The sequence below is a fragment of the Onychostruthus taczanowskii genome, unplaced genomic scaffold, assembly GCF_017590055.1.
Source record: "Onychostruthus taczanowskii isolate IOZ18803 unplaced genomic scaffold, ASM1759005v1 scaffold40, whole genome shotgun sequence".
NCBI classification, from domain to species: Eukaryota; Metazoa; Chordata; class Aves; order Passeriformes; family Passeridae; genus Onychostruthus; species Onychostruthus taczanowskii.
In genome coordinates this window covers 5280547-5297640 of record NW_024501460.1, presented here as the reverse complement: position 1 = coordinate 5297640, position 17094 = coordinate 5280547, and the positions used below count along the sequence as shown (strand labels likewise).

At 38.9% G+C, this 17094-nt stretch overlaps 1 protein-coding gene across 4 annotated transcripts in view; it reads right to left on the bottom strand.

Annotated features, from left to right (window-relative positions):
• The window catches only part of LYRM4 (LYR motif containing 4), an 85843-nt gene that overhangs the window by 44641 nt on the left and 24108 nt on the right, over positions 1-17094 (bottom strand). The window contains exons 3-4 of one of the 4 annotated variants that reach the window (XR_005953292.1): positions 13471-13613; positions 9611-9775 (exon numbers count right to left, since the gene is read on the bottom strand). The exons of 1 other annotated variant lie outside the window; for it this stretch is intronic. Coding sequence is in view for 2 of the 3 variants with exons in the window: in XM_041413156.1 (XP_041269090.1) it covers positions 13471-13613 (143 nt within the window). In the remaining variant the exon portion in view is untranslated. Of the gene's footprint in view, positions 1-9610; positions 9776-13470; positions 13614-17094 lie in introns of those variants that run through there. 2 more of the 4 variants (XM_041413156.1, XM_041413159.1) reach the window with 2 other exon arrangements.

Here is a 17094-nt window from a genome sequence, read left to right as displayed (position 1 = left end):
TATCAAATTCCAGAAGAATTAATTGCAATGTGCCATCAACAAAATTTAAACATCAAATTTTGTTTACAAAATATCACTTGCTCCTTAAATGCACACAGTATGTAAGTACAAAGAGATATATTGACAAACTGTTATATAAAATAACAGCAAACACTTTAAGATCTTCTTAGTGCAATGAAAATTAATTGGTGGAAAAAAGGCAAGTTCAATTTTCAGCAGAGGCATAACATACTTTACTTGTACTCAATAATCAGGCTAGAGAGATACCTAATGCCCAATCGTACATCCTTTGATAAGGAGTACCAAAACCTCAGGAACAGAACATTGTATGGAGGCAAAATTCAGACCCCTTCTGACTGAGGTCAACTGAAAACCATCTTTACAAGTGAGATCAATTGGAGAATGAGTAACATTTCCAGCCTGACACTATCTGTGCAGTAGTAATTATAAGACACTGTTCATTTCTTCTAACAGTATAGTTTACAATGCCTTAATTTCCTCATTCACAGTATATCAAATGAACTTTGATTCAAAAGATTGCAAACTCTATGAAGCAAAGCTGAAAATCCAAAAGGCATTTCCTAACTGAAAAATATATTCATAGCACCCCACACCAAAAACCATTTTCATATTAAGCAAGCAGTAAAACAACTTTGTTATATGTATGACTGAAGAATTACCTTTTTTAAAAAAGGGAGAATCCAAGACAACAAGTAAAGATAAAAAGCAAAAATGATGTTCTATGTGACTGAAGTATGTGGCAGAGCCAGAATTAAGAAGTCATTTAAAAAAAATTCTTGCCTTGACTATCTCATAACATTTTCAAGTTTCTTGGATATCCAAAAAAGAATAAGCATAAATATAGACTGCTTTCTCACTTAGTTACAGGGCAAAGTTTCATTAATGCTACTTAAATGTTTTCTGTAATCTCAGACCTTTTTTCTGGTGTCATGTTCTTCTAGCCACGACATTGCTCTCCATTCATCCTCTTGTTTCACTAAATGGTGATTATCATTTAGCACAAGTTACTGCAAAAATATGTATAGCTGATCTGAAGTTTTGTCACAGAAGCACTGTCTTACATGTGGGGTTCAATCTTCCAAATGAAAAGACTATGCCAGCAAGTATTTGTACCATGAGTAAAAAACCCCCTCAAATAGTTTATTAAGAAGAGTGTTACAACAACACCTCCTTGTGCCTTCTACTTAAGTGCTCAAAGACAGCTTTGAAAGAAATGTGTTCCCATCACAAAGGGCTCTGCAGTAAACACATAATTCTCTCTTACAACGCTTTTGAAAATTCTGGGGAGAAGAATGCACGACATGCCTTAGCCATTGTTTTCTAAAAGATTTCTGATGAAAAGAAAGTCTGAGTTTAGCTGACGGTTAATGCAGTCAAATAATAGCACTAATAATTTGTAAAGATACCAAAGCCACAAAATACTGAAAACAATCAAAACCCCCTAACACACATTTTAGACAGAAAAAACATCTGAATCTTCCACAATATCCCTACAAAAATTATGACATCACTAAACACAGTAGGCTATTACATAGTTTGGACTTATGGTTCTAGGTCTCAAGGAGGCTGCAAGGTAGAACTGTCATGAGGTGGAATTTCCTTTATTCCTCTGGTGCGATCCCTGTGGGAACAAGAAGTTCATCACACAGGGAGTCAAAAAAGGGCACTCAATGTGCAAAATACAATGTGGTACTGACATCCACTTTATCCCTCCCACATGTGCATGGTACAGGCATCAGCATCCCATACCTGAGCCCTGGGATGCAGAGACACTTCACTGGCTCTAACTGTGGATTAACAACTTGCTTCCTATTGCTCCTTGCTTCTTCCCTCCAGAGAAGTGCTGGAGAGAGCAGATGTGGGACCATGTCAGGAGTGCAGCCTTCTGCAGGGCAGGAAAGCAGGAAAACTGCCAAGGTGGAGGGAGCAGCCCCCTGAATTGTATAGTCACTGGTTTGTACTTTTGGTATCATTCACTGTCACAAGCAGGTGGAATTGCTTTGCTGCCTGTCTTGTACCTCTTGATACATAACTGGGAGTTTCTAGCATTTTATTTCAGTTAGTAACAAAAGGTAGAAACAAGCCAAAATACATGTGTTGATATCTAGAGCATAAGAGGATAGTCTGCTAACAAGAACAGACCAAATATTTCTAGAAACCAAAAGTTTAGTGCATTTTTGTACTTACTATGACAGTAAGGAAATGCTTAATTCTAAATATACAGCATCACAATCCAAACAAATCCTTGAAAAGTGGTATTTCCATTCCTGCCTCCCAAAATTGCCTGCTGCTTTCACAAGCAGATGAGCAACAATAATGGCTTTTAAAACAGACTAATACCTCCTCTGAATCACATCTAAAACTCACCTAAAATGAAAAAAAACCCCATGTTTCTAAAAGTGGCCTAGTATATCAACGCAGAACAGCACAGATTCTTATTAAGGGTGTGATTTTTATCTCAATGGGATATTTGAAACAGTATTTCATCATCATTTGGGTCACAGTCTCCTGAATGTGATAATAGAAAAAAAGGAAAACTAATGCAAGAAATGTCATGAGCTCCTTCTCCTCTTCTTGGGTATTTTGGCACTTGCTATGTCACTTGATCCAAAAGCAATACAAACGTGACCCAGAGATATAGACTGGCAGAACAGCCACTTGGATCAGATCAGATGTGGTTTCCTATTTCAGGACTTACAGTCCTGCCTCTTACAGAAATCTTCTTTTGACCCTAAGTTATTCTTCTTGCTTTTTTTAAAATTATTTTTTAATACTGCTTCTTTTAAAACATGGATTACAGAAAAATAAGGTTCAATATTAAGGTTTAAAAATCACCTGGAGGTGGATGAGCACATACACAGAGCACCTGAAAGAAAGGAAAGCACAGCATCCAATAAGGACAGACTACTCATAGCCATTAAAGACCTGAGAAGAATTGCAAGAGCAACTCCAGTGGAGATAAAATCTCTGTATGCAGTCTTTTTCATTATGAGGATTGAGTGCATAGAAATATGTGAATGTTTACAGCTTTATTTGCTTTTCACCTTCCACTGATCCCAGGATTAAGAATCATGCCATGAAACCAAATGTAAAAGTCCAGTGGACCATATGATGCAGGACCTGATAGCCTGCCTTAACTGTTCAAATCCCTAGCACCTCCAAATCAGAAATACTTACAATTGATTCTTTTAGTATAGAAATATTTCCAGAACACACACTGCTTAAATGGACCTCAGTAACACAGAATTTCGGTTTCTCCCCTCAACATGCCTTCTACCAACTGCCTTGCTTATCCAACACTATAAAAAAAAAGACAAATAGAAATCTGAAATTCCCCTATTTTCACTCTAATCAAAGGCACTGAAAGATTCATTGTGTTGCATCACGATATGAAGTTGTCAGTTCTTTGAAAAATTTTAGATGGGACTGGGAACTATTTCATGGTTTTTACTGTAAAAGTGTTCTGACCTGATGGGTTCACAGTCGTAAGCTGTGAACACTGCTCTTTAGAGACTGAGAGTAGTAAAGAGAGGAACATTTATAAATAATGTAATAATATCATAGGTTAAAATTCAAGACAAAATATCACAGTCCAATCTAGTCAAGTCTCACTTTCTGAGCAAGGGAGGTGAAACTTTCTATTATTTACCACAATAAGAGACATTCTGCCTAGAAATTTTTAAAAACCGCTGATTTAAAAAAATCCCAGATGTTTGCTGCAGTGATTTTTTTATCACTGAATTCATATCCCATGCTGGGATATCCCATATCCCACATTGCGCATTTTGAGGTATGATTGTAATAGTCAGGATAAAATTGGTATATAGAATTGGAATTTTTTGCAAGAGTGGCAGGACTTAAAACTGTTATATCTAGACTAATAACTGTTAAATACGTGCCATTTGGCATCTGAAAGCGGATTGATTCACAAACGCTATTACAATTCATACAGCACTTCAGAAGTCCCAGGGTAATGGCAACTTATACATGTAAATTGCCAAGAACTGGCAAGGATGATTGGTTTTACTTTTGCTACTTTATCAAAACCCTTCAAAGCAACTTACCACTTCTTCACAGTTGAGATCTACGGGAAAAGTAGGGGAAAATCTCTCTCAACCACAGGAGACTTTATCTAAATAACTCAAGCCCAATAATTAATTTAGTTGAAAAAAATCATGCTACCCAAAGGGCTATTTGACTATTCACTCCTGTTGCTACAGTTGATACGTGAAGTACTATAAATCAAACCTGGACTTTGGAAGACTTCATGTCTCTATGACTAAAAGTCAAGTTTGCAAAACAAATTCCAGATCCTACCATCATGTGATATAGACTCTGATCTTTTCAAAGCACAGTCTAACTATCAATTACAGTAGAAACTCTCACACACAAACACTTCATTATTTAATTTACAAAGCAACAGTCTGATCATGTCTCACAATGATTCACAGCAGTATTAACCTGTCTCAGAAACTGCAAGCTCAAACCACAGCAGGCTTCAGAGTCAAGCTTTTTGAAGTGTTTCAGGTCAGTAACATCATTCCAGCTCAGGACCATTCTGCTTTCAAGTAGGTGTGTTGCATCTCTGGTGCTGGAAATTAATTTCCTCTGGCAGCAGCAGGATATATAAACTAAAATGCCTATGTCCTACATAAAAAGCACTGGACAGTTATTGATCAGAAATGATCTCCTGTCACATGCCTGCATGGTAGCTGGGAGAAACTCCACACACTGCAGTAGTGATGGCTTTTCTCACTTAAGTTCATCAAGCATGCTGGCACTGTGGTATACATCCTATCAGCACCACATGATCCATGGCTGAGAGCAGACACCAAGAGCGGTTAAAAAAAGAAGAAACAACAAGCAATAACCAAGCAGGTGAAATGTTATGGCTGAAGATCATAATCTGTTGCTTTTAATTACTGAAGCAGACTTAGCACAGGTATGCAGCACTAGGTAATATCAAAGCTGTCCACATACCCTGATCAATTCTGCTTGCCATGGAGATTGAAGTTCAGCAGAATATGGCTGCATGCCTTCCAGAGCTGGAACTACCTTTGTAAAGCATGTTTTATTGCTCCCAATTTCAAATCAATCGCATGTGGGCAAGAGGACATATCCCATTTGACTACGCTCATAAGCAGTGGAATATCCACACCAGTAACCTTCTTCTCTATCAAGACTGGTTTCTTTAGCAGCAATGAACGCCACGGGCACTGGGCAGTAAATGCCTGCATGGAGCTAGAGACACACACACGTGTTTGTGCATGACACTTCAGGTAAGAAATTCTGGACCTCAGGGAAAGACAGTGCAAGAAGATAATGGACCAGGAGGGTGGGGATGGGGAAATCTGAAGCCACCTAAGGTGTTGGAAACCAAATAGGGATGGCTTTTCTTTGAAACAGCAAAGGCCTGTGCCACCAGTTAGGCTGAGGAACATTAACTTTTACTTTGTGCTCACAGTCAAGAAAGCGTATCTAACCCAACACCTAAAAGACTGGCCTATCATGGCCCCATCATGTGATCCAGTTGCAGAGTTCTAAGACACCTCTTCTTTAATTTGTTAAAAAAGGAGTAGCTATGATAGAGGTGCTCCACTACAGACAGAAAGCTGACATTTTAGACAGACTGTCTGATTTTGAAAAGGAGGATGCTGTATCTGGAAACTCATGCAGAATTGCCCTGAGTCTCTCACAGTCACATTTCAGGGAGAACCATGATCACAGAATTTTGCTGGGCATTATTTACCTCCAAGACAGCAGTAACAGATGTACTAGTAGCATGCTAAGCAAAAATTTGCACTCATACAAGAAACAAACAACACTCTTCTGAAGACTGCAAAATATGTGTAGGACCCAAACTACAAATGCCTCACTGTGGTGAGCTGTGATTTGTCATTTCTTAAAAAAAAAACCCACAGTACTGTGGGTATTCAGTGTTTCTCCCTGTATGTCTAAGAGAAACTCATTTAGCTGTACATCTATTCCACAATCCTAAAACCACTAAGCTAAAATGAACTAAGCATTGCATATTTAGATCTACCAGTCTTTAAGAACTGAAGAGGTTGAATTTAAATTTTGTTTGGATGAAAATTAAGGAAAGGAAATACAAGCCTCCAACTATTCTGCAATAAGACCCTTTGTTGAAGAGACTCAGGAAAGCATCACTATAAAAATGTGTTACAATGAGAAGGAAATGGCATTTAAAACAGTTTCACTTCCTACTTAGGGCAGACCTGAGAGCAGGAGAAGCAAGCATGGAGGAAGGAGAGTGCTTGAAGAAAAGAATAAAAGCACAGTAGCTGGTACTTGTCTGCTATAACATTATCAGCCTGCTGAGAGCAATTACAATAGCACAGACAGCACTTGCGTTATTGTGACCTTACTGAATTAAATCTGAGGGAAAAAACTCTGAGATTCAGCAGGGAATTTATTAGAAAATTTTAATGTCAACTTAAATTTGATCCAGAGGCCTCAATAATAAAGGTCATATCCATTACTATACTGTGGGAAACCATGGATCTCTCTGTTCCTATGTTCCACCCTTTTGCAATTTTGTTTTCTTTCGTAAGAGTAGGTCAGGCTCTCCTCTCAGCTTCACAGCATTCTGTATTAGAGGCACAAGACTGCTATTTACATTTTAAAAAGCCTTAGCCAGCAAGCCAAACAAAGAACTTTTTTTTTAAAAATGAAAAACAAAACCAAAATCAAGCAGCACTGATGAAACTAATAAGCTATGCAGCTGGATTTAAATACCTTATACAGATATAAAAAAAAGTGACCTGATCTAGACCAAATTATCTGTTGCTACTTCCAGATCAACTGTCCTCCTGTCAGAGGGCCAGGTATGAACTGACTACTGACTTGCACATAGTAGCATAAGTTGTGTAGTGTTTTAAAAAAATATATTTTTAAGTGTAGACTGTTATAAACATTTAAAATTAGAAGTACCATCACTGAATTCTGATCAGCTGAGCTTCACTGCTTTAGTAGAAGGTGACCATGGCAGGGGGCTTGGACTGGAACCTGATGGTCTTTAAGGTCCTGTCAAACCCAAACCATTCTGTTATTCTGTGAAAGGCTCCTTGTCTGTCTGTGGCAATGGCTACTGGGTACTTCTAAGCCCCATCACTACCCTACCCAAAGCTTTCAGTTTTACAACAGGAGATGCATATGCTAAGCCCCTGTGAAAAATATAAAGTGCACTGTGAAGCTCCACAGTGCTCTTCAGCTTCCCCAAAGGAAGATTTGCAGCAGGAAGCTACTCTGCCTTTAGCTGAAGATATAGGAAAGAATAGAATCACAGATGGCCTGTACTTTACCAAAAGATGAAAAAGACCACAAGTTCTACTTTTACACTGTATTGATCTTATTCAAATATGAAACTGTAATAGAAGGAAAAAGCTCATGTTCTTGAATCCTTAAATAATTTTGTAGCTTTCATTCTTGTGACTTCCAGAGTACCTTGAGCTCTCAAGCACCAATATTAGTCAGCATAAATATGTGAACCCAAGTCCAGATACTTTCTTTCAATCTGCTCAGCTACCCTCCGAACAAAAGAGTCATCCTCTCTTTTCAGCCTGAGAATATACATTATGGATATTAATTACACTCCTTACTTTCTCAGTAGCCCCAGTATACACTCAATGTAGGATGTTTAAGAAATGGCAGAAGGCTGAAACACAAGTTTCCTGTATCAGGCCCACTTATGTTTGAAAACACATCCCACCTGATGACCCGGTAGCAACTATTTCAGTCTTCCTCCAAAGTACCGGAAAACCTGACAACTGAACTAGTTTTACTTACTTCACGCTGTGATGGCATTAAATATATTTGTGGAGAAGAGTGACTAAAAATAATTTTTTCTGAACTCAATTCATAGAAGATTTTATGTTATTCATGCTAACAGCCTGTGGCAAGGTTTTGGTAGAGGAGAGACTACAGGAGTAGCTTCTTTAAGAAGGTGCCAGAAGCTTCCCACAGTGTCTGAGTGAGCCAGCCAGCGCTAGCTGGCTCCAAGAGAGACCTGCCGCTGGTCAAGGTCAGCAGCAGTGGTAGTGCCTCTGGGATATTTAAGCAGGAGGAAAAAAAAAGAGAAAATCTTCACAATTGCATCCAGGAGAGAGGAATGAGATTACGTGAGATAAACAGCTTTGCAGACACCCAGGTCAGTGCAGAAAGAGGGACAGGAAGTGCTACAGGTCCCAGAGCCGAGACTCCCTTGCAGCCTGGGGCACAGACCACGGTGGTGCAGCTGTGCCCCTGCAGCCCAGGGAGGGCCACGGTGGAGCAGAGATCCTCCTGCAGCCTGTGGAGGACGCCACACTGGAGCAGGAGGATGGCTGAAGGAGGCTGGGATGCTACCCCATGGGAAGCAGGCTCCTGTCAGGACCTCTGGACTGGTGGAGAGGAGCAGGTTTGCTGTCAGGATTTGCGACCTTGTGAGGAACACAAGCTAGAGCAGTCTGTTCTCTGTTCCTGATGGACTGCACCCCGTGGGAATGACTCACACTGGAGAACTTCATAAAAGACTGTCTCCTGCAGGAGGGACCTCACGGTGATGCTGGGGAAGAGTGTGAGGAGTCCCCTTTGAGAAGAAGGGAGCAGCAGAGATGATGCGTGACGAACTAACTGCAGCCCCTATTTCCCAGCCTCTGCACAGAGGAGGTAGAGAAAATCAGGAGTAATTTTAAGCCTGAGAAGAAGGGAGGAGTGGAAGAAAGCCATTTTTAAGATTTAGTTTAATTTTTCATTACCGTTCTCTGATTTGATTGGTAATAAATTATACTAATTTCTCCAACATGAGTCTGGTTTGCCCATGAGAGTAATTGGTGAGTGATCTCTCTCTGACTTATCTTAATCCATGAACCTTTCATGGTATTTTCTCTCCCGTGTCTAGCTGAGGAGATAGAGCAGCTTTGGTGGGCACCTGGTGTCCAGCCAGGGTCAACCAACCACACAGCCACACTAAGTTTAGTTTCTTACACATCTCAAGAACCTTAGCAGCTTTGAATCCAAAAACACAAATAGAATTTGAATGCTGTTGAAAGGTCACAATTTCTTAAAGACTTGTGTTTGTTCACACATTCATACACTGCCCCAAGTCTACCTTTCTAGATGGATGGATGTGAATAACCTCTAGCTCAGAACCTGTGCAGCAGTGTCTGGGCTGACGTGGCAGACCGGCTGCACTCCAGGATGTCTGCTTTTGAACCTAAGTACCACTTATTCACACAAGCAACCTACTGCAAAGCCCTCCACATGCAACGTGAAGGTACTTAATCTGCTACGCTAAAGAAAGTGCCAATGGATTTCTCTCGTGAATTGCTTTACCCTTCAAAAGAGATTGATTACACACACTTGCTTTAAATGTAATTGGATTTCGTAACTACTATAATTTTGTATAATAGCTGTTTCTTATCAGTCTTGTCTCATTCAAAAAAGGAGGGAGAGGTTTAATTTATGACTTATGACATTTGCAAGAAGTCAACAAAATGGCTCCCAGCCTAAACTGGGATATTTAATACTTAGTCTTTTCAAATAAAAACCAGCCTTGATGTTCCTGGTGTTCACACTGGTTTTCACTTACCTAGAAAACAGCATCATCTTCTTTCTTTACCTCTCATTAGGCAAGGTTTTTAGTTCTTATACTGTCTTGGATGTAGCCCATAAAACAAGGTAAAACTGACACAATGTGGTCAGCATCCTGCCAGCTTTCTGTCTGTACAGATTTCCTTCTTCAGAATACTGCTCCCTGGGTTTAAAAGGGACAGAGAACAGAGCGAGGCAGATGATGAAGGTACAGTTTTAAGACGTGGACTTTCACACCTTAATTCCTGCTGTAAACATATTTTGTGAACTTGGGCGAATAATTGTTTGCCTGTGCACCCAAGTCTTTAAACATATGCTTTTATTTAAACACAGCTAACCTCCTTCATTTCCACTTCAGTATCTTAAGGACACCACCAAAATCGGGATGCCTTGATCTCCACAGCTCACTGCTACTTCTGCAGAGGAGCAGTAGAACTGGTAATTTTTTCTGTCCTCTGTCTTGCCTCTACAGCTGAATGGAAAAAGTCACAGCCCTGACAATTCCTTGGGGATGACACAACAAATGTATGAGCACTGTCACAGTCACAACATTATTAGTAATAAAACAAGCAGTTTGAAAAGACTTACTCCCCTCTTCTTCCCGTAAAGCACATCCTACATGTGGTAAAGGTATGTTACTGTCAATGGGCCAGTTCTGCAGTATTATTTGACAGCATGACTTTGCATACCAATTTTTTAATGCTCTTCCCCCATGAGTATATATACATCATTTTAAAAGCAATTTACAACATGTCAGAATGTTTAAGGAGACTCTTAAAAATCTAATGTATGAAGTTATCCATTGGTATGATTTATTATTGAAGTTCCACAGTTATAACTTGACAATTAAGAAATATTGATAAATGTAAACATATTATTGATGTCAATTAAAAAGCACAAGATTGATTATCCTCCCAGAGGTATACTGGCACGAGCAGTTGTAGAGTAATCACTCCCACTAAGTATTCACTACTGACAAATGTGCATAGAAATTAGATTTCTGTGAGACAAGAAATATTTTCATTTAAAGTTAACATAATTTGAACACAGAACCAAAGTACTGGGTCAACAAAACAATCAAGAGAATTATAAACAAGATTCGTATTAATGTGAAAGGTTACATGATTAGGTCACATAATGCTCTCATTAACCACACACTTGGGTGAAAATATGGTTAAGAACTATCAAAGCTACTGCTCGGCAAGTCAATTATGCTCACTGAAGAAAAACTATGAATGTATTATTTAGCCACTACACTGCAATATTCATAACTGCCTTGATGAGAGACAGGACCTTATTTTTTACAACATAAACAGCAGATTTTTGTTTTAAACTATGCATTTATGCATTTTCTACTGGTGCCAAAATTATAAAGGTGAGTTCAAAACTCTGCTTAGTAACGCCTCCCTTCCTGCCAAGCCAACAGCCTAGGAAGGACATTCAGTCAGCACATACCTCAGAGGGGAAACATGTATCTGACATACCCCAGAAAGCATAACAACAGGAATCAGTCAAACTGTGATTCAACTGTGACTGGAAGACATTGGGCTCCTTCTTTCTTCTTCTCTTTACTTGCTTTCAGAATTAATGTACTGGCATAATGCCTGTCACGAAGATGAAGGGCACTGCAGCTGCAGCTCTTAATGGCCAAAAAAAACCCCAGGCTCACCTCAGAAAGCCCAAAGCTAAAGACAGCAGCAATGCACCAAATACCAAGGAGACTACGTAAACACTAATTAAACTTCACTCTACACTCTTGTCTAGGAAACAGCTTTCCCTGCCTAAACTTCCAAGGGCCTGATCAGACATGCTGCTATTAGAGTCTAGCAACTTTCTTCCCTAAGCCTGGCCTTCATCACAATTTCATGGATCAAATACATTTCCCTCAAATACAAGCAGCTTACTACAGAGAGACTGGACAGAATCTGAATTACTGCAAAAAAGACAAAATTGTAAAATAACACATCAATGATAAAGCTTCTTTGCTTGAAAGAGCTTTTATGTGAAAGATACATATATGTTTATTGTCAAAATAAAAGTAAATCACTGTGAATTTACCTGGCTGCAAATTCAGTCAAATGGTATTGGTGACAGAGACCATGTTTGGTCTATGATAACCCACAGGAGTATTCCGTGGATGCCCAGAAGATTACAATATATGCAGACATACCAGACACAAAGGAACATGAAGAAGGTTGTTTCTTTTTCAAGTAACTGTTTTTTTCAGTTTTGTAAAATGAAAGTTAATATTGGTGGATTGTATAAACAGCTTTCATTTTGACAAGCAATTTTAAAGTAAGAAAGCAAGCGTCACCTTTGAAACTGGAAAAGTTTTAGTGACAGCCAACAGAAGCACAAAGATAATAAGATGGGCAAATATGAATCAGTCATTAAACCAGATTCTTGGAGCAAATAAGCTAATGGAGGTCTTTGCAGACTGCCCTTATCTTGAGAATGAAGAAAAGAATAAAGTCTTTAGACTTGAAAAACCATCTGTGAAAGAAACAAATAAAAGACATCTGATTTAGAGTGGCAGGGGAAAATTTTAAAACATATTTTCAGTGTGCTGTGGGGAGAAGCAATTTTCAGAGGCCAGAAAAAAATGCAAGCTTCAGGAGGAGCATCTTCCCTCTGTAAGCTGGATATGGGAAGTCTCTGGAATTTTCCTCTGTAATAGGAAAAACTGAAATTGAAGTATGCTGAGAGACTGATGATTGAGCATGGGGTTGGGGGGAAATGTCATTAAAAAACCCATTTTACCACAGCTATGGGAGCAGGTGACTTGTCAGACAGCGAGGGTACCAATACCACCATTGTCATCCTGAATTACAGACTGCAGTTCAAGGACAGCAGACCAGAACCTCCTGGGGATCAGAGGCACCAGACAAATGTGCCAAAGCTCCTCCTGGAAGGGAGTGTGCCTGCTCAGCTGCAGTGCCAACGAATCTGACAGTGTCTGCTTCCAATGAGCAGTACAAAATCAGGATGGAAAGTTTTCACACCAAGGAAAAAAGAAATAAAACTACAACAGATTAAAAAGCAACCAACAAACAAAGAGAGATCAAGAGATCACAGTTTCAATAACAGCAGTTTTGTCTCTCTCCCTTTTTTAGAAGTCCTCAAAACAGCAATCCCTCTAATTTCCTCAAGGTCTAGCTGTACTTAAAATTGGTTCACCCCTGAGAAGGGACTCTCACATGACATCAATATTCTGACGTGAAAGTAAGTCACAATACATACACAAGGCTTTTACAAGGTTATACATTTCATAAATAACATGCAAGACTGCCATACTTCTTTTCCTATTCAGTAAAAAAGAGAACCTCCACAAATGTTCTGCTCTGCAGCAGACATCACACAGCAAGGAAGACAAGAAGTTGCTCAAAGGTTAATACACTTCAGTGCAAGAAACTCAATTTTCAAACCATTCCTCAATGGGCACCACTGCAAACCAGACTGACAGGCATCAAAGCAAGATCACACAGTCAGATTAGAAACACAGCAGAAGTAATTTTCTCTGTGATCAAAACTAAAGCACTCATTTCTACTTTCCCTCTCTTGACAGTATTTTTATTTGAACTAAGACACACACACACTTGCTGTTACCTCATTTGGAAAAGCCTCCTTGAAGTTTTGTTGCAACAGCCACCCGTAAGAACCATATTCATTTACACCCCGGGCTGAAACCCTTGAGACACCAAACAGCAAAGCAGAAAGCACAAAGGGGCAAATGGCAGAGGGACACATCTGCCTGAAAATGTGATCTTTCCTTGCTTCTGATGCTTTCTTCAGCACAGAATGGTTAATGCTCCTAACTGTTTCAAGGAACTACTGATCAGCCAGGCTGATAAAACTTACTCTTTTCCATGCGGAAGTTTACACTCAGCATTTGCTTTATTGGATGTGACATATTGCCATGCCGAGTTGCTCACAAGAAACGAAGTCCTTCTCCTGTCCTTCAGACAGCCCTCATCTGTGCAGAACATCAGGTGCTCACAGCTCTGGATGTATTATATAACTACTGTTACTATTTATGATCAGGCCCCAACCTCACTGGATTAGCCATTAAATACATGCAACAAAAATAATGACAGTTCTTTATGACAGATAATTACAGTATTTTAAATGCACTGGCCAACACTCAGCAGTCTTTTTTTTAAGGAAAGGTTACTGCATACATCAAATGCTGTGTTTTACCCTAAGCTCTTACATCAGAAAGACAAAGCCTCATTCTACCTCTGAATCGCCTCTGCTGGCAGCCTAAAGGTTATTTTCAATGCACAGTCTACTTTGGAATTTAATACTGCAGACAGAACCTGCCATTTGTAGTTTAGTCAGCAGAATGAACAGCAGCAAATCACTTGTGAAAACACAATCTTGTTCTCCATCAGGAGAGTTAAATGAAAGCCTAAGGAGTAACACTGCTCTGGAGACTCACACAGGTGTAACCTGGAGAGCCATGCCACCTGAAGACGAGTAAAATGTCTATTACACTTCCTGCATCCTCAGATGCCAGAAATTAAGCTGAAATGACAGCTCTGGGCTTTTGGCATCTGTTCCAATGTTGCACATCTCCAAAGCTAGTCTACATGCCAAGATGAAAAAGGTATTTGGAAAAGCTGGCCAAAGCAGACCTCACTGCTAACAAGTTCTGCGAAAGGACAACTTCTGATTCAGCTGGGCTTCTGTTTAAATTTACCAACCCTTTTTCAAAGTCACTCCTATGACACCTTTTTCTTTGTTCCTTCTCCTTTTCAACCCCCAAAATCTAATGGGTATTTACTGTAGATAAAATATATTTACTCTCCTACTGAAATACAAAACCAGTATAGCTCTGAATTTACTGTTTCCCAATTTCAATCTGAAGCTTTCTTTTGTTTACTGAAAGACAGGTATTATCCATCCTGTGTTTTACATTCCTTCACCTGCATCTGTGTCTCTTTCTAAGTCAAGAGCTCTGAATTTTAACATATGTTAAGGATTTCCGTTGTCTTCCTTAATCATATGCTTCCTGGTAGGTTACTCTTATTAAGTATTTGAAGTTTTCAAACCACTTGTGAAGTAAAGGCAACATGAACATAACAAAAGGATTTAAACTACCTCAAGGAAAAGAAAATGCCTAAAAATATCACCCCAAAGAGCTTTGAAATTAAAAAAAAATTAAAATGAAAACCACCAAGAAACACAGGAGAATGCCCCCTGTGGCTTCTAAACCATGAGTCAGCTGATTTGAATTCAGTTTGTGGCTTTGCCACAAGCTTCCAGCAGAATTTTGGTAATTGCAGGTAAGGAACCTAACAAGTGAGAACTCATGATGTGGTAAAGCAATTAAAAACTGACTACCAGTACTGCAACAGGCTAGGAGCAAGAGAAATGCAAGGGGCTCATGGCAAACATTTTCTATGTTCTAGCTGCCAATTCAAGGATTTAGAAGTATATAGGTATTTCATGGATATCGTGCAGTGACTTGATAAAACTGTTTTACTAGGATATCTGTCCATTGTTTGATTATGTCACTCACTCCCACTCTTCTACTGTGAATGAAGCATTTGAAAACTTTACTGTGTCTACACTTGCTTTAAGTATAGCTAAATGGCCAGAGGGGTAACAAAGATTCTCTGTGTATAATGTCAGCTCTATCCTGGCTGGAAAATGATGTCCAACTGTAATAACTAAAAATACATAGCACAAGTGAAAGCCCCAGCAAACTTCCAAGAGCAATCCTCTTATCTAAGAACTGTCTGTTTACTATTTTATAGTAGAAAAATCTGTATTTTTGTAGAGAAATGGGTATTTGCCATTGTGAAGCAGGAAAAAAAATAGATAAAATTCAAAGAGCTTTTCAAGAAAAGCAGCAAAATAATCTGTGATTTTAAAACTTCCTTGCAGTGACAAGCTTAAGCATAAGAATGAACTATATTAGAACTCCAACAGAATTGTCTGCTAGCATGAAGACATGACTTGCTAATACTATACACATTCCTGAACAGTAGCATGGTGCTGTCCATTGTGTTGAAAGGCCTTTTCCAGCTATTCTTTCCTCTTGGCCTCAGAACTGCTGCCAGCATAATGAATCACATTACACAGCATTTCGCAATTTTCTTACATATTCATAAAATTTAGAGATTAATATGACCTGTAACCCAAAATTAATACTAACAAGAGTTTTCAAAATGAATCTTCCCCTGAAAAGGGCATCCAGCCTAAAGTGCTCTGCAGTATAAACACAACTTGTTCAGATACCCAGAACATTTCTTGAAGTTTGATAAGTACCTTCAGACAGTCAATTCCAATGCCACAAGCTCACAACCATGTAAATTGGTACCAGTCCTCCAAATACTCAGTAAAATGCTTTCAGTCCCGAAGTACACACACCCTGATAATTACTAATATAGGAATATTTGCTGCCCAAAGGCTGAGCAGTCAATTCAAACCAGGTGCAGTAAACTAGGGTAGTACTTTTACCTTTCATTTTTTATAGCAACTATAATTGAAGTTGCTTGTTTTGCTAATAGTTATTAAACATGCTTTAATATTTATGTTATTTTGATTAACAGGAAGTTTCCTTATGGCTTTATGGTCATTAATTCATAATAACATGAGTGCTGTATTAGTACAATGATTCAGTTTAATTTCCATTTCCATTCAAATGTTGCTCAAATTCAGAATATTGCCAAGATAAGATACTGCTAGTGAACCTCAAGGAGGCACAGTACTTGGCTCTACACAGCTGCACTGGCAACTTGGTTTGCTGAAAAATAAAAGATCCAGAAGATTTGTTCTTATTTTGCACAAGTTTCAGCACAAAACCATACTAATAGTTTTGACTATGGAAGAACATAAGAATATGAAATCTTACACTAAGTATGACGTGGGCTTTTATCAAGGCATAGTCATAAAGCATTTCATTAAGAGAAATGGAGCTAAAGCTACTACAAGCAATGCATATTTCAAGGATTAGAATGTACTTTACAATATGCTGCAAACATGAAAAATGCTGCAAGTACTCAGTATTTATCATTATCAGTGGAACGTTTCTAACTGAGGTTTCATGCATCAACACCACACTCCTTCATGAAGGGAACTGTAAGAGAGATCAAGCCTAAGGAAAAACAGCTCAGACCCAAAAGAAAAGTTTTTCTGCTCCCTTAAAAAACACAGACCACTATCCAGCTGTAAAGGAGGCAGATTCTCAAGTCCTGACTGTCTGAGCACGCAAGGTGCATTCTTGTCTCCCTGACCAAGGTTTGTGCAAACCAGGATTTGCATTATTTAAAGAGACAAACAAAAGCTGTGGCATATTAAAAACTTTTTATTGAAGAGTACTGTAGTTGTGTGATGTTAAAATCATTTAACATTATGAATTGTAAAATTGATTGATCAACAATTGTTGATCGTAAAATTGATAACAAAGGCTCAGAGCTGCCAAGAAAAACAAAATAATCCTTCTTAACTGGACAACAAGATGACTGGCAGTTTCTA